General features: G+C 40.0%; 1 protein-coding gene across 2 annotated transcripts in view; it reads left to right on the top strand.

The window, feature by feature from the left end:
- The window catches only part of mtus2a (microtubule associated tumor suppressor candidate 2a), a 45,661-nt gene extending 21,690 nt beyond the window's left edge, over nucleotides 1–23,971 (top strand). The window contains exons 5-16 of one of the 2 annotated variants that reach the window (XM_017418113.3): nucleotides 9,359–9,523; nucleotides 14,219–14,317; nucleotides 16,299–16,486; nucleotides 16,568–16,693; nucleotides 17,945–18,011; nucleotides 18,209–18,423; nucleotides 18,565–18,670; nucleotides 18,775–18,848; nucleotides 18,935–19,033; nucleotides 19,260–19,379; nucleotides 19,499–19,596; nucleotides 20,528–23,971. In XM_017418113.3, coding sequence (XP_017273602.1) covers nucleotides 9,359–9,523; nucleotides 14,219–14,317; nucleotides 16,299–16,486; nucleotides 16,568–16,693; nucleotides 17,945–18,011; nucleotides 18,209–18,423; nucleotides 18,565–18,670; nucleotides 18,775–18,848; nucleotides 18,935–19,033; nucleotides 19,260–19,379; nucleotides 19,499–19,596; nucleotides 20,528–20,897 — 1,727 coding nt within the window. In that variant the 3' untranslated portion in view covers nucleotides 20,898–23,971. Of the gene's footprint in view, nucleotides 1–9,358; nucleotides 9,524–14,218; nucleotides 14,318–16,298; nucleotides 16,487–16,567; nucleotides 16,694–17,944; nucleotides 18,012–18,208; nucleotides 18,424–18,564; nucleotides 18,671–18,774; nucleotides 18,849–18,934; nucleotides 19,034–19,259; nucleotides 19,380–19,495; nucleotides 19,597–20,527 lie in introns of both variants that reach the window. The other variant, XM_037978920.1, reaches the window with a different exon arrangement.
- Nucleotides 23,972–24,625: the final 654 nt, after the last annotated feature.

The raw sequence follows: 24,625 nt of genomic DNA, 5'->3' as shown, positions 1-24,625 counted from the left end.
GTGGGGGGTGGGGGGGGGTTACCTCTCTCTTTTACCTCTCTGTGTGTAGAGTGTGACCTTTATCTGAGGTGTGTGGACGCTTTATGTATGGGGATTAGCTTCAAACACGAGACAGACTGGTGTCTGATTTTTATCTTCTGCTTGGAATATTAGGATACATTTAAAAGTCGTATTATCGGCAGTCTTTTTTTTGACATACTTGCTGAACATGTTCAGTGAAAATGGTAACTGTGCAACGTGTCTAACTCCTGAATTATGTTTATACTGTGTAGTTGCTATAATTGTTGCTATATTATTTTTTTTGTAACAGCAGTTATCGGGATAGCAATAAATCTAAAACAAATGTTCTCTAAAGGGACAATAAAGGGACATGAGAGATATTCATGAGACAGACAGACAGACACAGGCAATTACATGATCGCCCACCTAATATAGCAGTGGTCGATAATTACCTGCAGTGTCAAATGTAGATTTGCATACTGCATAAAATACATACTAATTACTTGGATATTGTGAAGTAAATTAGCATTAATACAGCTCTGACATGAACATTTACTTTTAGTAACACGCTATAATCAGCATATATCAGCTTTCCATGAAAGTGTGGGTAGAAACATAAAACTTGTAAATTGTAAATAATAAAAATAAAGTGAAAATCTCAGTATTATTTGCATAACTAAGAACTATTGGAGGTTACTGGTTTAGTACATAGTAACACACATGACCCTCACACTGATGTAAGCAAGGTCGTATTGATCTACAGCTTTATCTCTGGCCTTGGCTGATTCTTATCAACTGTTTGCAAATAAGATGCATGTCTGTATAAGTGGGTTATTTGCAGTCGATAAGCCATTAACCAAATCCACACTTTAGCCCCGGTGTTGAGGCTTCCTAAGTTGTTGCGGGAATGTTATAGTGTGTGTGTATTAGAGATTTCCTCTGGGATTGACGGGCATAACTGAGAGGCGAACGCTGCAGAAACAGGCTGATGAAGCCTTTGAGCCACAAAGACTCCGTGATGGAAGCTCAATAGCCAAAACAAACAGAGCTTAATCACTCCTATCTGTCTTTTCTTTAGGTGATAATGTGATAAGGGAAGAAATCAAATGAATGAAAGGGAGAAGAGGGATTGAGGAGGGAAGCTGAAGAGGGATGCAGCTATAAACGCTAATCCAATGAGTCAAAATGAGCAGCGAGGAGAGAGGAAGGGAGATTGTGAAAGAGGGGTGAAAAGAGAAAAGAGAGGCATCGATCTGAAAAGGAGGGAAGAGTGGATGTTCTGCCCCAGATGCCATCCAAGGCTCAGCCCTGCTCTTTGACTCATGCCAGCTCTCCGTGAGCAGATGGTTTCCGCGGTGCACGTGCGCACACATCTACACACGAATGCGTGCACGCACAAACGCACCAGCAGAGCGGCAAACTAGACGGGCCAGTGAGAAATGGCTGCTGATTTGTGGCCGAAGAGAGAAGAACTAACATGGCTGAAGCTTCTGAAGCAGCAGAGCGGTGGGCCTGTTCGTTAACTGATAAACTCCCTGTGGATCTCATCTGACTCACTGTTAATTCAAGTTTATGAGCTTAACTGATGGTGTGCACTGATAAAAAGCTGGCAAATCAATAGCAGATATACTGGAGTACTGTGCAGTACAGTGCATGCTCTGCAAAACCTGAATGTGGAAATAAAAAAGAGGAACTGCTCACAAGTTCTGCATACTAGTTTACTTTTCTTAAGGTTTAGTTCTATCTAGGAGGCAAAATTCTTGACTCTCAATGTCAGTCTTAAGGAGAAACACCTATGGCAATAAAAATCTCTTATTACTTTTTATTTTCTTGTTATATTCTCTCTGTATAATGAATATTTTTCATTCTGTTTGCATTTAGCTTTCATGTTAACTTAGACAATTTTTAATTTATTTCCTATTTTCATTTCATGATGAGTTGTGAAAGATAATAACATATTAAAACATAAAAATGAATTATCCAAACATCACACTCGTATCATATGAGCCCTGCAACAGCCCTGCAGTCCTGCCTCTGGCTGAAAAAAAAAACATTGAATGGAAACTACTGAAAGTATTTTTTGTTGTTGTTGTTTTAAATTAACATTTTGATTTATTCATTTTTTTATAAACATCCACAGGCTGTTTTGATCATCTGCAGAGCGAACATGGCTCCTTAATGGTATGATGAATGTGCTTTATTTACTATTCACACTTTGCGAGGGTTTTGTGAAAATATGTGATAACATGCGACGGCGACTGGCATGCATTGGTTTATGCAGTTTACTTATGGGCCTGATCGCAAGCTTACAGGCCGGAAGCTGGCTGTTTTTGTTTGTTTGTGGTGGATTAAATTGAGATAATTGTGACTCCAAACTGAAAGAAAGGCACGTAGCTTTCACACAGCCATCTGTAGATCGTGTCCGGGAGCGTTGTACACTTTCAGCGGGGATGATTCTGGTCGTTGCTGGGTTTTGAATCCAGGCCGTGGAGCTAACAGATGGTTCCTCCACAGGTCCCTCTCTGCCCTTTCTATTTATCTCTGGACTAATATGCACTTTCCCTCATTAGTGTCAGTCTTGGATGAATCATTCTTTGAGTTTTCTTCTTGACCTAAGTTTGTCCCCTATTGCATCATTAAAACCGAGATGGTCCACAGAGAAGAGTTCCTGTTTATGTTGCATTAGATTCGAATGGGTTAGGTATACTGGTATTCTTAGATGAAATAACTTTTTTCAGACTTGTACCTATAAACTTGGCTCTTGACAGATTTTGGTAAGTGCTTATTTTTCACTGAGGAGCTTCCCTGTTTTGTTTAACACAAAAGAGAAAATTCTTCACATCCTTTAGCTGGATTGATCCTTTATTTTCTTGTTTTCTGGGATCTAATAGAGCAAAAGAAGCCCAAGGCTTTTTTTTCTGCTGCTGCCAACTCCAGTGCTTTTGTCATCCTGCAGCCTATTTTTTTATTTCTATTTTTTGTTCAAAAATGCTCCAGGTAAGGCCGCAGTTCCTCTGAATTTTTTTGAAGTATAGTGATATGTAGTTTTTAAACAAACTGGCTCTACATACTGGCTGTAAGTGAGCAATGCAACCCCTAACCAATATGGAGTTTGACACTGGTCAAAACTTTAATCTCAACAGCATGCAGCCAATCAGGTGCAATAACACACGAGGATTGAACCATCAGGTTATAAAATGGGGCGTCAGACTCACAATACGCTGTGGCTTTGTCCCAGTTTTTCCAGTATGATCATCCATCCACCCTTCCATTTTCTTTACCCGCTTCTCCATTCCGGGTCGCGGGGAGCTGGTGCCTATCCCCAGCAGTCCAGTATGATCATTTTATATCCTATTTCTAAAACATATCCTTGTAAACAGTGTTAATTCTAGAAATTCTTCATTGGGGGGTCATAGGTTTGGTTCGAGGTGGAGCTATGACATCATCATTTACATAAAGGTTGTGTTTAGACTGTCTACAGAAAAAATACAAGAGTGTCATTTCAAGATTTTTTCAAACTTTAAAAAAAAAAAAAAAAGAAAAAAGAAAAACCTTTTTGGGGCTCCTAAAACACCATGTTTGTGTAGACACAAGGCTGAAACGATTTAAAAAAATAACAAATAAAAACTTTTGCGTATTTACAAAAGAGTAGACAGCCCCTGTACCTCTACACCAGCAGTCTGTATCAGTCACCCCTCAACTATCAGCTAAATGTATAATCCTTGTGTGTTATCGCACCTGATTTGTTCCGATGACACTGGTTCTGATCCACTTTGGTTTTGGTCTCACTCAGACTAGCCATTAAAAAAAATTAAACTCTATTATTTCTAAAATGAAATGGTTTAAAGAGCTACAGTGTCTACAACAGGTGAAGTGTTATTTGTTTATAACCTTTACAGAGAAAGCCTTATATAAAAGATTTTAACTATCCCTTTAAGCAGAATATAAATTGTGCTGTTTGTCAAAATCTGTGTGCATACACTCAGAGAAGAACGAACATTTCAAAGATTCAAAGCCTCGAACAGTTCTTTATGTCTGACAGCAGAAGAGTGACGAGCATTTCTCAGACAAATGAGAGGAAGCAGCAGTTCATGGGCAGACCAAATAATAGTCTGTGATGGATTCCATCTTCAAGCCTAATTACACGCAGAACTGTCTTTCACACTGAGCGGCGGCGAATGGAGCTGACACATGTCTGAGGACACACGGGCTCTTATTGGAAAAGGTTAGAGGCTTTAAAAGGTCAACATCAGTTCCGGGAAAACATTTCCAGAGTGTGGAAAAGTATAGGATGTATTATAAAATGATCTGATGTGCTGAGCAATTCCAAATCACAAATAATACTTGAGAGAAATCGAAACGTCATGAGTCGATAAATACGTTATATAAAAACAAGATTTTCTTGCATTTGAACAATATTGCAAAAAATTTTGCACTTTTATTCATATTATAGATCCCATTGTTTAAGATGCATAAACCAAACAGTGATAATCCTTTCATGTAAAAAGGAATTATTAAGCTATAGTAATAATAAATTAGTACTTATATGAAGACTTATATTACCTTTTTGTTTCATCCACATCAAACACACCTGCCACCTGATAAGCTACACCTTAAATAATCCACTCCCTGTTTGTTTCAGACTCTTCCTTTTTAATTATGCTTATAATAGTTTTTTAAATGTTTACCTAATTTCCAGAGGGAATATATGTTGAAGAATAGGGCCTTTTTTCTTTTTCTTTTTTTGGCTCATCAGCACTGCCAGCTGTGCAGCGGTTCCAGTTCAACAGAAGATGTTTGCGTCACCTGGAAGTGTGCTGCTTTTGCTGAATTCATCTTGATCAATTCCTTTAGGACAGCAGGCAGGTTTTATTTTGCTGACTGTGGATGTTCTGATTTAGCTGACCTGCAAAGAAGAGTTCGATAAAAATGTAATGTCATGTATATCTCAATTTTAGCTTCTTTTTTTTTTAACCGTCAACCAAAAACGTAACATATCATTGTTCACTCTAGATAAGACGTGGTATGATGTAGGTACGGTATAAGATTTGTCATCATTCAGTGATGATCACAATGTAAAAGTCAGCATTATTACACATTTATTAGCTTTAAAAGGGCAAACTGCTTAAATAAAACGGCTTTCAACAAAGCTGGAAAAACAGGCTATGTCTCCTTTTAAGCTGTTTCCTATTTTTTTTTACCATCATCTTGAAAAAGTACAAAGCTTCCATTGCTTTCATTGCACTGCCATCCATTTATTCTTTTTGTTGTTCTTTGTCTGTCTTTTTATGTTTTTATCTGCCCCCTCCTCGTTCCATGCAGCCAACTTCTTTCCCTGTCATCCATCACTTGGTGGATCTTCCCAATCAGTTATGCATATCCGCTTCCTTCTACTCATGTGGATATGCATTCTCTCTTTTTTCCCCCACTCAAGCCTTGAAATTACAGTCCTCCTCTTATCATTCCCAGCACTCTTCGGTTGGGTCTCTGCAGCAGCCTCATTATGTGCTCTCGTTGTCTCTGCTCCTCTGTGTTCTGGGAGTTTAGTTGACCTTTGACAAATGAACACATCTCATGTGGAAATTGATCTGTGTCAGCTCGGATCATAGAGCACCAGTCAGTCATTCTTCCATCGTTCCTTTCATTAAAAATATTTCATTTCTTTAATTCAAATGCAGGTTTAATTCGAAAGACTCTGATCTGTATCAGATTTCAGCAGTAATTGCATAGCTTCATATTTGCACAGATGTTCTGATACTAAGATTATATCTGGCTGGCAATATCAGTACCTGGTTAATGAGGAGGAACTATTGTAAATAATCTCAGTAATCAAACCCATGGAGGAGCTTTGGATTTTCTTTGAGGTTTAAGGGATAAATTCTTCATTTGTCACTTAATAAGAAACTTTGCATGGCTGTAGCATGAATGTGAGATACAATCCAATAACTGAAATCTGTAAAATGCGTAGTATGCAAATGTCTATAGTAACAGTAAAACAATCAATAAAGTACACTAAAAAATACAAAACTGTCACTACAAAATATATAAAAAGTATAGAAATAAAAAAAAAACTTTTCCATATAAAAAGTATTAATATGCAAAAAACAGAAGTGAAAAAAAACACAAAAAAGAAATACTACAAAACAGGTATTGGCCAGTAATTAGCAAATGATACTGCACAATGTCAACTGCACGTTTTCGCAAGCACAGAGTGGTACTGAGTTGTAGGCAGTACATCAGGAACAGAAACAGACAAAAATAAAACAACTTTTTTTTTATATTCCTACAAATCTGAAAAATAAACATAAGGGAAAAATGAAGCAATACAGCACAATCTGGTAAAAACGTCAGATAAAATGCTCAAATTTGACCAAACTATGCATCGGTTCTTTTTTAAAAGCATGCTCACAACAAAAAAAGATTTGATTTTTTAGAAACTTATTTAATGACCAAATGCAGTTCTCTGTCATTTTTTTTTTAACCTTTCAAAGTAATTTAAGATATTGTATTAAAATGACTGTAAATCTAGGTGATGGCTAATATTGGTCACAATTCTATAGTTACCTCTGGTGTTTCAGTACAGTTATATTGAAAGCATCTTTTTTATTGCTTGCTGCCACAGGAGAAACTTTTCATTCACTGTTTTAGTGAATCCTGTCTGTCTGTTAGTAAAATATATCATAAACCACTGGATGGATTTGAATGAAACTTTCTGTACATCTTCACTTGATTAACTTTTGGAGTCAATGTGATTCAACAAGGCTTCCACAGTTAATCAACCTGGTCAAACCCCAAAATGGTTAAAACAGCCCATTTTACAAATATACAATTTGGTGTAGTAGTAGCTGAGATTAATTTGCAATACATACTCTGAGCACTAACGGATTATATACATATACTCCAAGAAATAGTAGTTTTAGTGGTTTTTTATTATTATTTTTATTTTAGGCTATTTTTTTTCTTATTTTGCTCTTTGTTTTCCAAGTTAAACCCATTTGAACATGAAGGATGGAAAGGCATGTACTAAGCATGCAAATTGTAAAATCAGTAAGTTGCAGTACATGTTAATGGGTTTATTAGGTATTGATCAAGTTAACAATTTAACCAATTCATTAATTGAAATAAATCCAACCTTTTTTATCCCATGGAACTTTATTTTCACAGATCCTTCAGCTGCATTTTTTTTTCATGACATTTATTAGGAACTGATAAACACAAGGAACTGACAAAGGCCTGCTTTCATGCATATTTAAATTCAAACAGTACTGGTACGATGTAGCAAACGTGCAGAAGTAGTACAGTGAATAATGTGTTCGTTCATAATGTATGTCCTTTCTGTTGCGTGCATATGTTTTGCGCGCTCCACTTCTTCTGCGCTGAGAGGAAACGTTTGGTCACTGACACAATCTGTTCCCTGTTCATTGCTGCTGCTCTGAATAGATGAGGTTCCCTGCAGTGAGCTATTCTAATCCTCACTACATGAAAGTTCTGGCACGACATAAGTATTGTGTTTTTAGGTTGTAGAGACACGGCGTTGTGCTAAATGACTTATTCACAACCTTTTAGCTTCTTTCAAACAGCTTTAGAGGGGAAATTAAAAAAAAGTATTTTGAAGCTAACATACAGTAAATGAAAAGAAAGTCATAAAAAGTCCTTGTTTTCTGAGTTTCTCATTTTAAAAAAATTACACTAATTCTAAATTAATAATAAAAGATTAAAAAAAAAAAAAAGATCTAAGGTCTCTTCAGCATTTTCCGTGATCACTCGGAAGTGTGACGTATCCAGTGCCACAAGAACACGGACGAGGCAGTGAATAGCAAATTCAACCTGGAGAGACTCACGACAAAGAGAAGCTGCAATTAAATGGTTTTATTTGACATGAATGACATAAGATATTTGGCGCTCGGACCTCGGCGGAAGACGCGAGTGTCGACAATAGCAATGCGCTTCGAGGAGAAGCTCAGGTTGAGCATTAGAGGCGTCTCCCCGGGCCGGACACTGGTGGTGGAAGTCAAAGACGGGAAGGAAGCTTGAGGAAGCTGGGAAACTGGAGGTGGAGAAGGGGTGGAGGTGGGCTGAAGTTCGGCCGGCGAACGGATGGGGCCATGATGGAAGTCCTTTTAAACGAAGGCTTGCTCGCTGATTGGATACACTGGAGGTGCGGTCGGATGCTGATGGGCTGGAGTGGAGGTGCTCGACGCAGCGATTAGATGCAGGTGAGGCTGAAGCAGGTCTTCCAGTCTGAATTTACGCCTAGGCTTCATTATGGATAGTGTGGGGATGAAATGGTTCAGTTTGTTGCAATTAATTATGTAAACTCCAACGGCTGTGTCATTCTTCAGCTTCCCAAAGGACAAGAAAGTTTGATGGATGTGGTTAGTTTAGCTCCTGGTGAAAATTACAACCCAAAATCTGGTGACTGACTGTGCAGTTAATGTTTTAAAGAGGACCACCTGAAATACAAACCAAATAGAAGAACCACCGCCTCTCACTGTCCGGAAGACTGATACATTGTAAAGCTCAGGGGTTCCCCTTGTGAAATGTGGGGCTGGAGTTCTTGTCGGCATCACTCCAGACCAAAAAAAAACCAACCTCTTTTTAAACAGAACTCGTTTACAAAACTTGCTTCTTCTTCTGCTTCCATTTTCCTTCATAAACACTGCGACAGTAACCTCCTCAGTTTCCTACAGTGATCTGCCACAGCTTCTGCATCACCAACCAAGGAGGTACCACCGCCCACACAGTTACCCCACTTAGGGATTTTGACACAAAAACAAGTCATTAACGTTTTAAATCAGACAAATGGGACACCGGAATGTTTTATGGAAGAGTTTACCTAAAAGAAAAACATGAAAACTCTTTATTTTTATATTTTATTTCATTGCCTCTTAGATTGCTCATCCATGTTTGTCATGTACACACAGGCAATCTGTTGTTAGTATTGATCATCAATGGAGAGATAAGCTGGACATGAGTAGGTGTGTGAAAACCATACAATGGTCATTTGACAGATAAAATAGCTCTACTAAAGAGCAGAAGGAGCGACTGACTGTGCAGTGAATGGAAGCGAACAGTGTGTGTGTGTGTGTCTGTGCACAGAATAAGTGTTGTGCTTCAGGTCGAAGAAGAAAGATTGAGGGCAGCAGTGAGACCCAGAAGTAACAAAAACCATTTCTCAGTTCAGTAAACCTAAATTTCAGATATTACACAACCCTGCAGGAAAACAATGTGATGATGAGACGATCTAGGAGAAGGAAGCTGAGGTGTAGCAAAGTTTGAGATTGAGTTTCTGATGAATATAACCTTGCTGGGTTTGAAAAAAAAAAAAAAACAAAAACTGTGAATTGATATGTTTCAGGTGCGAGTGTGAGCGAGGAGCCTCCCGTTCACCGAGTGACAACAAGCCCTCCGTCGACGGATCACCAGAGAACGACACCGTATCGCAGCAACAGCCTCCAACCCCCCTCCACCCCGGCCCTGCCCCGGCGCTACCTGCCTCCTCAACCCAGGAGCTCTCCTGGAGGTCAGGGAAAGTTTTTCATCACAAAAATAGTCATATTAGCGAACAACATTTTTTTTTTTTCTCTAGAAACAATACAGTTGTCATTTGTACAGTTAGGAATTTAGAGCAGAACACTGCAACGCTGACATAAATGTCACCATTTTAATTCTGCTATCTGCTTACTTAGCATCTAAATATGCATAAACGTTTACTTTCTAGACATAGTAAAAGCTTTGCTTATTCTGTCTGACATTTACAATTTTGGAAAACAAGTTGATTTTGCTGAGATTGGACGAATATTACTTATGCGTAACATAAAAACTTTGCCAAAATGTGGACAATCTTTGCAGCTTCTTAACGAGGTCTTCAGGTGCATCTTAAGCAGTGGTGGCTGGTGGTGATATTTGTAGGGTGGGCTACCAGATATATGATAAAACGCTGCAGTTTGGATTTCAACAACAGAAGCATCCATGAAATAAAGAAAACCTGCTGTAAATTGACATTATGTCCCTTTTCAGCACACAGACAACCTTAAAACAAACCACCACCAAAAACCAAGCTTCCACAGAGCCTCTGTCAGTTGTCTAATACTTCATTCCCCTGCATTTATTTCAGATGATTTTTCCCAGTCAAACAGCTTTGCATAACACTGCACCACACTCCTTGACACAATTACTGATCACACTGATAAAATCCAATCAGACAAGACATGCAGTATTGGAAAGTGCAGTTTTTTAAAAGGAGGCCTACCTTATTTAAAGAGAAGCTGACTTTGACAACTTTTCTGGGATGGAAAAACTTTAATAACCACCTAGTTAAAGATTTGTTAGCTATACTTGCTGTTAGCCAGTCCTTTGGCTGAAACCAGGTCACTGAAAAACTTTGATTTTGACGTTTTTCCTTTTTTGAATATCCTTTGGTCCATTAGCTCCCAACCTCTTCACTTCCAGTTCCCAGGAAAACGAGTGAGAAATACAATAAAATAATAAATAAATATAAATAATCCACCTGGTTAATGTTTATCTTTCGTGCCATCAGGGTGGACGAGAGCATTTTTGGTATGAGAAACATAGCAAGTTATGGAAAATGTAGTGTATGGAATGTTCCTCTGGGTTGGGGTTGAGTCTTTGCCTCAAGCAGAGGAGTTCAAGTATTTGGGTATTTTGTTGACTGATGGCAGGATAGAGCGGGAGATGGATCATTGGACTAATTGACTGATGGATCGATGGATTAATTGGCCAGTGGATCGATGGATCTATGGATTGATTGATCGGGGTTGTGAGGGCGTTGTTCTAGTTTGTCATGGTGACGAAAGAGCTAAGCCAAAGGGCAAAGTTCTTGATTTACTGGTCCATCTATGTCCTATGGTCATGAAGTATGGGTATATATATATATATAAGTGACTGAAATAAGCTTCCTCTGTAGGGTAGCCAGACTAGGCCTTGTTGTGCAGTGGGAGCTCAGAGTAGAACCTTCACATCAAAAGGAGTCAGCTGAGGTGATTCAGGTTTAGGTTTAGGATTATTAGGATGATAAGGATGATTAGGATGCCTCCTGGGCACCTCCCTCTGGAGGCTTTTTGGGCATGTCCCTACTGGGAGGAGACCCTGGGACAGACCCAGAACTCGCTAGAAGGATTATGCATCATCTGCGGCCTGGGAACGTTTTAAGGTCCCCCGGGAGGAGCCGGAGTGTGTTGCTGGGGGGGAGAGATGTCTGGGTTTCCCTCCTGGACCTGTTGCCTCCGCAACCTGATCATAGACAAGAGGAAGAAAATGAATGGATGGAGCATAGCAGGGTCTTCATCTACTGTGAACAGGGCCTAACAGAGTGTTTTGAACTCCTGTTAGAGGCATTCAAGGACAAAGCTGCTTTTTAAGTGTTTAATTCAATCATTTATTGTCCTTTTAATGACAGCTTCTTGTCTTTGTCCAAAGAAAATATCAGGAAAAAAAGACCAAAGCTTTTGAAATACCTATTTAGCTTCTCGAGCTAAAGAACAGAGAAACAAAAACACAAGGCTCTCGTTGAATCGGGCCTTAGTTGGTTCACACCAGGATGAAACAGTGATACTTTTCACGCACAGCAGTTTGTTTTTTTCACTCCTAGAGTTAGCACCAGAGGCCCTATAGCATCACACTTCACTCAGTCACACTGGTTGGATGTGTTTAAACTTTTATAGTTGTCTGCTTGGAATTTCAACACAGAAGTCAGCCATGTTTTTTTGTACTGTAGTTTGAGTAAAATGCCTTTTGGACAGCGTAACAAAGCAGTGCTGTCAGGCTTGGTTTTTTTTTTCTTCTCCTCTTTGTGTGTCAGGGATGAAGGCAGTGCAGTGGCAGTGAAAACATTCCTCTCGCCCTGTGTGCCCTGAGCTGATGTTAAGTGTGTTGTAAATTTTTCATGAAGAAATTCGCTGTCAAGCTCCAAACCGTGCACAGGGGCCTCTTGTTTATGTGAGCGATAAAATCAGTTTTTGTCCATGCAGTTAAAGCTCTGATTGAAAGCAACTGATATCAGTCTGATTGGAGACATTTTAATAATACATTTTGATAGTGTCAAAGGGAATTTGGGCTTTGATTGCCTTTTAGAGGAAGTCATTTAATTGCTCGTCCTTTGTTCCACCCAACATCTAAAGTAAAACCTGTATCTGTAGTCGTATATCCCCTCTGGCCTGTATTTTCAGGAGCTTAAACATGACTGAGTATCGTGAGAGTACAACTAGCAGATGTTTGATCTCCCTATTTTTACATTATTTGATGCTACTTGTCACTTTGCTATGGAATGTGACAACTTTATGTAAGCCAGATAATGAATAACAGATTAAATGTAAATCTTTGAATTTGTTACGATCCTAATGTTTTATCACCTGCTTCCATGTCTGTCTGTTAGCAAAACATCTCATGAGCCAGTGAAAGAATTCTCAGAAAATAATTACTGACGTGTATGTCTACAACTGATTAACTTTTGGAGCCAACCCAATTTTTCAACTAATTAATTTTAGCAAACACAAAAATAGCTATAATTCTGTCAGTTTTGCATAAATTAAGCTCAAATTAGGCATGGTAGTAGCTGAGAGTCATCTCCAACACATACTTTGAGCTCTACATATTGTGCAAAATCTTTATTTAAAATTTTGGCATTACCAACTAGAGTAAACCCTATCAGTCTGTTAGCAAAATATTTCATAAATGAGTGGATAGATTTTAATGAAACTCTTAGAAAGTCATCCTTGGATGCACATCTACAACTGATTAACTTTTGGAGTTGACCTGATTCAAGATGGTTGCCATAGGTAATCAACCTTGGTAAGTACAAAAATGGCTATAACTCAGTCAATTCGACAGATATTTATCTGAAATTTGGCGTGGTTGTAGCTGAGAGTCCTCCCTATCACATACTCTAAGCACTAACAGATGATGTGAGGTCTTTGTTCAAGGCTTTAATGTGAACGGTGACAAGGAGTATGCGTTCTCTCAAGGAATGCTAGTTTCATTTAAACTGCATCTGCAAAATGACATGAAACTACATTTGCTCTCAAATTCTTTTAATAGCACCAGTAACAACAACACCATAAAAAAAACTAAACAACAAGGCAAGAAAAACACACATAATAGTAGCATGAAGTGACCATTTGGTTTTTCCACAAGTCCACAGGGCGTCCAATTTTAAACTCAAATTCAAGGCATTTTTACACGGGTGTGATCTGATTTGTGTACACAAACTACAGGAGTCACTCTTAAGAGCAACGTTTGCATCACTGCACAAGAACATGCTCAGCGAACACACAAACGCCGTCTCTGCAGGCCTAAAGTAGCTCTCCAGGGTCATACGGGGATTTGTTCAGAATCAGAGGCTTCTTTCCCATAACAGCTCTAATTAGTTTCCTCTCAACGCTTCTCTTCTCTCTCTCGTCTCTGTGTCACGACAGGCTCTCTCTGCAAACCTCTCGAAACTTCCTTTCTTCTCACTTTTTTCATGTCACCTTTTTTTGNGTGGGGGGGGGCTTCACCCAGTTTCATGCTGCCTGCTTTTTCATCATTTTCAGCTTCTGTGCAACACTCCCAACATTAATACTTTAAAATCAGTTTCTTGCTTTACACAGTTCGGCAGCAACAGACGGAATGAAACATAAAAGAACATGGGAGAATAAATTAGGTGCAAAGAAAAAGAAAAGATGCCGAGTCCCTGATTGTGGCCCATGCTAACTACGAAGTGCACAATGTTGATGAGCGCATTGAGCCTTGAGTGCTATTTTTCTCCTCGATAGATGGTCATAAGGATGGGTGATTTGAAGCTTGTAACTTTATTTTGCTGCTTTCTCCTATTTTGTTGCCTTATGACTTGCCTTGTATTTTAGGAGTGAATAATAATAAAACTACTATTGCGCTTTCATTTCAATCTCAATTTTCGATTAAATGGAAACCGTTTTGGTCTAAAACATTTGCTTGAATTTGAGGCCAGCCAACATTTTGTTTATTTCTTACCAATTTCCCCAGTCAATTAAAGATGTTCCCACAGCATGATGCTTTCACCACCGTGCTTCATTGTAAGGAAGCTTTTGTCCTCAGTGTGTTGAGAGGTGTTGAGTTTGCTTCACATGCAATAAATTCATCCACTGACACAATGTAAAATTTTTGTCTTGAGCGTCAAAATGTTGTGTGACTCTCTGACAGCGTAAACACCTATTTATTTCTCATGCTTGTGTTTTGACAGTTGGCAGGAAGGAGTTTCAGCGGAGTTCAGAGGTCACACGCTCCCTCCCGTCTTCGCCAAAGAGACTGGCAGTGGTTCCTCCGAAACCTCAGTCCCCAGGTAAGGTTTTTCCACATTGCCAAAACATTTAGTCATTTGTACATTGTGTAAATGCCATAGCGAGGGTAAACACAAACAGCCCTCCTCATATTTATTTCTATGGTAAATATAGGTAAAGTATTATATTATTTGGATGGTAGCAGAAACCACCTCAAATAAAAAAAACTCAATAATACTCATTTAACATGTCAAAATCTGTGCTATGACAATAGATGGTGTCAAACCTTTTTAACATTTAAAACCCATTAATCCACCTACGTTTAGTAGAAACTTGTGATCATTTCAAATGTCTGTACAGTTTTATCCACAATGAGATTCAAAACATGCAGTCTAGCCTTTTGCTTCTATCAGCTCTGCAGTGGTAAAATGGTGTAGTCATGGGACTGCAGGAGACCACCAAATGTTTCCTTGTGAAACTGGCACACATTTCTCACATTTCTTTCTTTTTTCTCCCCATTTAGTAGTGTTGCTTTTACCATTTTCCTCTCTGCGTCTCGCCTTATCTTCGTTTGTTTTCTACATCTATGTAGCCGTTTCTCTTGTTTATTGAGATTTGTAGACATTGACTAGTTTCTACCAGTTAATGTTGCTCTCTACTCCACACCAAGAAATGTGATAAAGCTGGCGGCTGCCTCCGAAACAATTCAGCCTCTCTGAGAACACCCTTAAAAAACAAACAAAAAAACAAATAATCTCTGCTTTCCACAAGGTGTGTCATCATCTTTTCCCGTTGTTGCTGGCATAGGTAATCCACATCCATCACACCCTCTGTTATCCTCTGCATCCTTCTCTGTCATTTAGTATTCAGCACCCTCTCGCTAACCTTCCAAAAGAAGCGTACAGATTTCTGTAGGTGTGTGCACACGTGCGGTTGTTAGTAGAACAGAGGCAATAACATGATTTTAAGGCAAAGTAAACACAAGAAATGCGTTTTTCACATTGTATGCATATATTTATATTTAACCTCCCAGAGTGCAACTCTTCTATCAAAGATATTCCCTCCATCGCTTTGTTCAATTTATCACTCGCACCCCACTAAATTGCTTTTAGACATTCATCACCATCACAGTCATTCAGTGAGCCCCTATCCCCGCCCAGCCCCCCACCTAAGCTTTTACTCAATATGCTCTCTCAACTCTTTTCTCTCTTTTATCTTGCTGCCATTTTTTTTTTCCATCCACCGCCCTACCCCATCCAATTCTTTACTCATTACCTGGGACCCCGCACCCCAAGATTCCTGCCTCGTGTTGTCATGGTAACCGCTCTCCCATATGTCCATTGTGCCTGGACGATTTGGTTGAGGCAGAGGTGCACACATTCGGGCGTGCAGAATACGTCTTCAGCCTCTGTGTGGAAAGAAAAAAAAAAGGTGTTGTGTATTCATGTTCGCACCAGATGACAAGGGGACACATGCAGAGGTTAATGGTCTCGCCTGTAAGTCAACTACGACCTAATATTTATGCCTCTCATGGGGGGAAATGGCTTTCAAGTGTTTCAGTTTGCCGGGCTTTTGGATGACCTTCATCATTAACGAATGAAACCTTTACTTACACTAATGATATTACATAAACACATGCACCTCTACGCACTTACTGTAAGACCATCTATAGGTTATTTCGGATGCATTTCAAACATGATTTAATACCAGTCACATTTACTGAGATCCCATTGTCCATCAGAAGGAACACCAGGCCAGGAACAAGAACAAGGCTCCTCCTACAGAAAAGATTCAATTAACTTGGTCATTTATCAGGTAAAAGCAATCATTAGCAGTAAGTCAGGTCAAATCTCCTTCGATTTAATGCAAAGCAGCTTCCTTATTATAGATTCAAAAATTATATCATGACTTATTAATGACATATGTGAGGTATTTAAATCCATCTATATCAAGTGTAAACAATGTCCGTCCTTAGGAAACACACGCTTGTGTCCACTTCTACCCTAATTGGATTTTCTCCATTTCCTTCTCTTCTCCCCACAGTCCAGCCTGGTCAGCGGCCTGCAGCAGCAGTGCGAGGTTCCACTCCCTCCGGGTCGCCTCGCCGCGTGGCCCCCCTGAGGCTGCAGCAGGAACACCAGGAGAACCTGCAGAGGGAGAAAGAGGAGGCTCAGCAGAAAGAGAAGGAAAGGCAAGCAGAGGAGAGAGAAAAGGAGGAGCAAAGGCAGGAGGTGAGTTTACAGGGACATTTGGCTCGGTGCTCAGTGTTCGCTCCCTTCAGTTTTATTCCACTGTACGTTCGTATCACTCAGGTTCAGAGGCTGCAGGGGAGCTGTGAACAGCAGGAGAGGCAGCTGAAGGCTCTGAGAGACGAGCTGAAGAAGATGTCTTTGGGTCTCGAAGCCTTCATCATCACCACTCAGCATTATCGCCTCAAGGTGGGCAACTTTGCAAGATGTCACACTCTGAGTATAAGTTGTAAATGACTCTCAGGTACTACCACAAAAAGATTTTAGTGCAATATTTGTAAAACTGACTGAATTACAGCCATTTTTGTATTTGATAAGGTCAGTTGTCTATAGTAGCCATATTGTATTTGGTTGGATCCAAAAGTTAATTAGTTGTTGAGGTCCAGCCAATGATTATTTTATTTTATTTTATTAAAACCCTTCAGTGGTTCATGATATATTTTGTTAACAGGCCGACAGAGTTGACTGAAATAGTTATTGGCAAAATTTTAAATAAAGATTTGGTGCAATCTGTTAGCACTCAGAATATGGGTTGGAGATCAGTCTCAGCTCTTATCACACCAAATTTTAGGTCAAGATCTGTAAAATTGACAGTTTTAGCCGTTTTTGTGCTTTTTAAGGTCAGTTGGCTGTGGCAGCCATCTTGAATCAGATTTACTCCAAATGGTAATTAGTTGTACATGGAAATCCGTTGATTACTTCCTTCAAGTGTCATTAAAATCCAGCCACTGGATCATGAGATATTATGGTAACAGACACACACACACAAAAATACACACACACACACATAGGCAAAAACATTATCGCTCCATCTTCTCCTTTTGGCAGCGGGCGTTAATATTGCCCGATCCTTTTCCATTTACTCTGAACCCAGATTGTATGACACACACACACATGCCACACACACACACATGAACTCGATACAATATTTAACACCATGAGGTGAGATTCAACACGATGAGTGGGATTTTGACTGAGGAGAGGGTCTACAGGAGTTCAGTGTGTCGCTGAGCTGGTTTCATCCTGCCTGATGGGATGATTTAGCCTCCGAGGCACGAAAGCTGTGATCCAGTCTGCCGAGGGACTGTCTGACTTCTTTATGGTCATTGTCTGAGCTCAACACTGGGCAGAACATGCAGGCGGTGGAAGCGTGGGCCTATCTGTGTGAGTCTGAGCGCCCTCTACTGGCAGCAGTCAAACACAGCGGACATTAGGAAGCCAGTTGGACTCTTCTCTACGCAACTGATTTGCTTTGTTGCTTAAATTCAGGTTTCTTTCTGTTTAACAAGCACGTCACGATGTTGTCAGTACATCACAGCACCTTTCATTTATTTAAGACCAAGAGTCAAGCTTATTATAGAAAAAAAAAGTCATCTTAATCTTGCTGTACCATCCATTACCTGTTAACAATCAGAATCACTGAAATTTTCTATTTTTCAGAATGAAACTGCTGAGGAATGTCAGAGGAAACTGTCCCTGGAAATCCAAAAGATAAGAGAGGAAATGGGTGAGGATAAGCAGAAAAATTAGCTTGTTGTACTTTTTGTTTCCCATGTTTCTATTACGTTTGTCAGTACTAGATGTAGTGCATGCCTTCATTTTTACATCCAAACTCTTCCCTCGATAGCCATAGCTTCTAAAGGCCATGATTTACAGCATGGAAGCGTACATCTAATTTTAAGATTCATTGCCCTCGGTGCACAGCCTCCCAGTCACTGCGATGGGAGAGACTCCAGCAGGACAAAGCGGCTCTGGAGGTGGCGTTTGAGCACGAGCTGCAGGAGCTCCAGCTGCAGCAAGAGGCAGAGCTGGCTGCTGTGGAAAAAGGGCTCAGGAAGTGTCACACGGCCGAGCTCGAGCACCTAAAAGTGGAGCATCGGTCGGAGATGGAGGAGCTGACGACTCAGCAACAGGAGCAGGTGGGACAGAGAGAGAGAGAGAGAGAGAGAGAGAGAGAGAGAGAGAGAGAGGGGCATCATGGGTGGTGTATAACCTTTCATGTGAAATTTGAGCTGTCACCAGAAGGCTTTATTGTGGGGGCATTTTTGTGGAATTGTTAGATGGAGGAGATGACAGTCAACCAGCAGGCAGCCATTCAAGAGCTCAGAGACATGCATAATATCACCATGGCAACACTGCATGAAGAGCACGCCCGTACAATGAGAGGTATGATGTTAAACTCTGTTTTAAAAAAAAAAACAAATTATGATGCAGACGCTGCCGGAAACAAAATCAAGCCTCCTTTGTTGTTCTCCTGCAACTCTGTGCAGATTTGAGAAAAGCTCATGAGCAGCAAAAGAGTCTCCTTGAGGAGGATTTTGAGAAACTCAGGCTTTCTCTACAGGTATTGGTTTGAAAAAAAAGTACTTTATGTATTCATTAATATGTGGATTTATGATGTTGAGTTTTGTGTTGCATCTGTTTGTCCAGGATCAAGTAGATACTCTCACGTTCCAAAACGAGAGTCTAAAGGACAAAGCCAAACGCTTTGAGGAAGCTTTGAGGAGGAGTACAGATGAACAAATCATTGTGAGCAAAATAAAAAAAAATCTGGGATTTCTCTAATCAGCACTGAAAGCACATGTTTAACATAATTTAAGTCACCAAAACAGCTGTGATCCTGTCAGGGTTTGTAAAATCAGTGGCTTGAACAAAAACTGACCCTATAATTCTGCCACCGTACGTATAATTTTCACAGGTTTCGTTTTTTTTTTTTTTGTCCTTTTTTCTCCGTGAATGCACATGTCTACACCAGGATGCTTTAGCTCCTTACCAGCACATTGAGCAAGACCTGAAAAGCCTGAAGGAGGTTGTCGAAATGAAGAACCAGCAGATTCACCAGCAGGAGAAGAAGATTTCTGACCTGGAGAGAGTGGTAGGCTCAAAAAAGTCAGCTAGTCGCAGTCTTCAGCACCGTGCAAACGAGTGCAAGCGTGATGTTCAGCGTGCTGTGAATGAAAGATTGCATTACTGTTGTATTCTGCTTTTGAGCAGGCCCAAAAGAACGTGTTCCTCGAGGAGAAAGTCCAGGTTCTGCAGCAGCAGAATGAAGACCTGAAGGCTCGTATTGACATGAACCTTGCCACGTCCAGGTAAACTATAATCTGTTATTATAATGCTGATATTTTACTTTGTTACAGATTTTCACTGCTTTATATATTTCAGCTCATGTAATACACTCAACAGATAGGGTCAGATGTGTAGGGGTGCCACCAAATTTCTGCCCCGGTTTTCTGAAGTGACTTCTCCAGCAAACGATGAACTTTCTGAATATTCTGTTATATTTAGCTGACCCAAAACCTCATTCTTAACCCTAACCACTCACATGAAAGCAACTACCTGTAGCTAATGAAAGGTAGACATGGGCAGGTTCACATCTTTGCCTGCTTAAGAAAAACAAAATGCACACAACTTTCATTGTGTGTTCATTAGTTAGTTACGTTTCTAGATTACACATATCCTGTGAAGATCAAATGTTATTCGTACAACACTTAGAACACCGGGTAGGGTTAACTCAAGCTGATTCTTAGAAACTTTTGTTCATTTTGAATCATAAAACAATATGCATCCCAAATGAATAAAATCTTAATCAACTCAACATCTTTGAGAAAAAGGAAGGCGAATAGATTCCACATAAAGAGCATCGAAAACACAAGATTTCACCACAAACACAACAGCCATATGGAAAACCCAATTAACTGAAGACATTTCAGAAAACCACAAAACAGGGAAACACATCTCACAGAACAAATTAATACAACAAAAACACACAAATCATTACAATTTGCCAGAAAATATATTTTACTATAGATTTCCAAAAGCACAACATAAAAAAAGAATAAAACTGAAAAACAAGGGGCCAATAAAGTGTTTGTTGTGTTGTACTGTGTTTAATCAAATTGTTTTGTGTGAATTGGGTTTATTGTTGTTGTGTTTTTGGGTTCCGGTGTGCTGTGCATCACACTGTAATAACGCCTCACTCAGCCGAACCTTTTGCCACCTCTGTCCGTTTCCTCCCAACAGGCAGCTGTCAGAGGAGAACGCCAACCTGCACGAGTCCGTCGAGAAGGAGAGCACCGAGAAGAAGCGTCTGAGTCGGAACAACGAGGAGCTGCTGTGGCTCCTCCAGACGAGCCCTCTCATGTCCCCGGCCTCCTCCCCGCTGCACCGCTCCTTCTCCACGTCCCCCATCCCCTCGTCCCCGCTGTTGTCCTCCTCGCCGTTCGCCGGGTGCGACTCCCCCACGCACTGTCACGGCTGCCCAAGGCAAGCTCAGTGCTGCTCTCCTTCCCACAGAGCCGCCGCCAATCAGAATTACTCCCCGGGGCCGAACACGCCCACACACCGAGCGTCAGCCAGTCGCTTCAACTCAAATGCCTCTTTACAGAGCTAAAATCAGTTTTTGAGGCCCAGTTGTTCCGATTTGTTTCCTGAAATCTCCTTCCCGTGTGTTTTGGTCATCAGTTGTGTTGCATCAGGGAGTAAAAAGACTGTGACCTCAATCTATCACAAAACTGTACAGACACTGTGAAAGCACTGAAGTTACACAGTCTTAAACCTCCCAAGATAGCACAGCTAGCGAAGTTTAACACACAGAAATATGACAAAATGGAGAGCTGACTGCAGCTCACTCCTTTTTCTGAGATTTGAGTTCATGGAAAGATTTTAAATGCAGACTGTATTTATTGTACAAACGTGGCACAAGAATTGTTGATTGTTAACCTCCTTGCGTGGGGAGTTATGAACCCTGCGCAGTCCGATGATAAAGATGGAATTTAGCACTTTTTTTTATCACCAGAAAACACTCTAGTGTGGTTAAAAGACACACACACACACCCCTCGGTAAAATAAGCTGTACATCTATTTGAACAAGAGTCCATATTCATTTAATTATTCTCAGATTTGTCTTTTCAGCCGAACAAACCCCTAACAAAGCGCCTTATATTTGGTCCCACCACCGCACCAGCACAGAGTGACCGATGTTTTGTTCATACGAGTTGAAAATTGGTTCATAAATCAAAGTATGCTTTATTTTAGCCTCGTCGAGGTCTGCTCAACATTTTCTAATTAGTTCAGCGCTGATAATTTTACTTGTGCGGAACAGCCGCCCTTTGGAACTCCCAGCCATGTTACCTGCAGCAAACAAAGAACTTACTGTAATGTCTTTTAAAACCTTGCCAGGTCTTCCTTCGACACACGAGCTGCTGTCCACGTCTCCCTCAGGTCAACTCGCAAAACCCGCAATCTGCTGTTCTCTATTTACCTCAATGGGAAGGTCCAGCCTGTTGTGTCTCGACAGAAACAATAAGAACAAAAATTACGCAGCTACGAGAGAGCTCGAAGCAAAGAGGGAAACCTAGCACAGGACATCACTGTTTGGAACGTCGTGCTTTTCTTTACCATGTGATGTTTATATCGGATTTATTTATTACATGTACTTTGCTGCGAAAGCAGGCACGTACTGTGAAAGTCTTCCAGTTTAAATGTAAAACTTATCATTGCTGTGATCTATTTATTAAGCTTGAAATGTGAAGAAAATTTAGTGTTTTTGACTTAAAAAAAAAAAAGATGTAGATTTTTTTTTTTTGTGGGACTGAGGTGGAATTTGCGACGGATTCGAAAAAGGAAGCAAAGGATCTGCAGACGTCGTCCTCACGCAGACAGTTAGATGCAAACATTCAGAACCCTTGGGGCAAACTGGCAGAAAATTAGCCAGCTCTAAAACACTGAATGGACAGTTCAGGTGTTTGGAAGCGTGGTTATGTGGAAAAGTTAGAACCAGTTAATATCTTACCTGTTGTAGATGGCTCTTTGGATGGCCTCGGTTTGAAGAAACAGTTTAACTTTGACCGGGTTGATGAGTTAACAGCTAGTCCAAACTAACTTTACATCATTTTGCATTACATAGTTATTTTTTTAATAGTGAAATCCCATAGCTATTCAAGCACAAACCAAGGCAGCAGCAGCTGGCTGTAGCACTGCTGGTGCAGCCTGGGGAACCGGCAGGTTGTCGTAATGTTTTTGCTTGAAGAACAATATCATGTGAAACTGACTGTGGTGTAAAAGTTTACAAAATAGAGTTCACGTGAAAAAAATTCTTGAGACCGGAGTTATTTAAGACGGCAGAAATCCCCAGTGGGTTTGGCGCTGCTCAGATTAGTCATTAACTTGTTAATCTGGTCAGAATTATACTTTTTTATTTCTCCAAACTGGGGTCATTCAAAGAGCTGCCGACACCAGGTAAAATATTCATTGGTGTAATTTGCCCGGGGATGCACAAAATGTTGCGCATAACTGTAGTTCTGAGGACTTCCTGATGTTATATATGTGTCGATAAGCTATGTAGTTTATTTAAAGGCAGGTTAACCCTCTGTTTACCTCTTAGTAATGTATTCAGTTAGAATAGACGTTTCTGAACCTGTATTAACTTTTTTTCATAGCCTCTTCTGTTCATATGAATTTGTTCATCTAATCGATCTTTCCTTTTCTTTATTTCCGCCGTGCACTGAACTCTCAGTGCGCCGGAGTGCTTCAGGGAAATCTATTCTAAACTTTGGTTCATCAGAATTACTTTTGTATAGCTGCCCAACAGAACATACGCACGATTTCCCGACATCACTTGTCGCCTCTATAAAATACAACAGACCATATGTATATTATATAAGATTATTATTATTATTATTATTATAGCTAACATTCTGTCAAAGTTGCCTCCTGTGCTGTAACCTGCTGACTAAATTCCCCTCAGGGTTTTAATCTTTTACCTGGCTATAAACAACATTAAAAGCTGCCCTGTGAAACAGTCTAATTTCAGTCATATACTCAGAAAATAAATGCCGTTTGAACTACACTATGATATGGACTACTGTACATAGACAAGGCCAGAGTTGAAAGAGATAAAAAAAATAAATAAAAGTCTGATTGTCTTGGCAGCTACATCACTAACAGAAGCATGCTTTTGGGTTAGAGGTAGGTGTAGATTTGCTTATTGGTACACAGATGCGTCGAAGCGTCGTGGAAATTCATTTTAAGCTGTAGTTGACTCGTTTCTGAGAAGTTATTAAGATTTACCAGCACACCTGCTTCGAATGTGTCCAGCCCAGCAGGTGAGCAGCATGTAAAGGATGTTGTTTCTAGTTTTTCCAGTCGCAGACTTCAAAGTACGTCTGCAGACTGCTCTACCAGCACTTTTGATGCTCTTTTCATTAACCTTCAGCATTTTTTATGATGCGTAAACAGGGTTGAATGCTCTTAAACGGAAGAATGTTGAATATAGAGTAGGAAAAATGTATCTAAAGCTGTCTTTTTTTTTTTTAAACCTACACTGACGATTCTGAAAATGTCTTTGATCAATTGTAAGAATATACCAGTCAGAAATTCACTGTGTTTTCAGAAGGTTTACTCTTCGCCCACAATTCATCCCCTCAGGTGCAAAAATAGAAGAAGAAAAAAAAAAAAAAAAAACAAGTACAGTCAACAAGGATGCAACCAAGCTACTGTTTACAAACGACAGCGTCAAGTTCTCGACTTCATCTGGACTCTTTTGAATGAACTAAACACTAAACTGGTATTGTAATGACCCTTCAATGTGTCCTGTGGACATTTTGTGTCTCACTATGCGATGAATGTCAAAAAAACAAACAAAAAAAAATGTAACGAGTGCATTTTATACAAGTCTTTCGTGTGATTTTGTTTAAAACTGAAAGGACCTGCTGTCGGACCACTTTGTAGCAGCCATTAAAATGTAGCATTTGGTGGAACCCAACCTCACAAAAAAAAAAAACACCACAATGGGTCATTTCATATATTTGTTAATGACTGAAACATCAGTATTTTAAAATGCTATGGTAGCAAATGCTCCTAGGGCGTGTCCACCTTCGGCTCTGGAATTTCAAATTTGCCGAGGCTATGGAGTCCTTTTGGATTTTGGTCCAAAGCTTTCTGGTGCTGATTGTATGTCTGAATGTAAATACATTTACATGAGTTGTGTCTTTGTGGGCCGACAGAGAAATGGAAGCATGTTTTTCTCTGCCTTTTTGCCGTTTTCGATTGTTCCCCCCTCTTTCTCTTCTTTGACCTCTCTGTATTTTTCATGGTTCCGATGTATAACTGTAGTGTTTG

Source organism: Kryptolebias marmoratus, linkage group LG13 (genome assembly GCF_001649575.2).
Source record: "Kryptolebias marmoratus isolate JLee-2015 linkage group LG13, ASM164957v2, whole genome shotgun sequence".
In the NCBI taxonomy this organism is placed as follows: Eukaryota; Metazoa; Chordata; class Actinopteri; order Cyprinodontiformes; family Rivulidae; genus Kryptolebias; species Kryptolebias marmoratus.
This window is presented reverse-complemented; position numbering and strand designations above follow the sequence as displayed.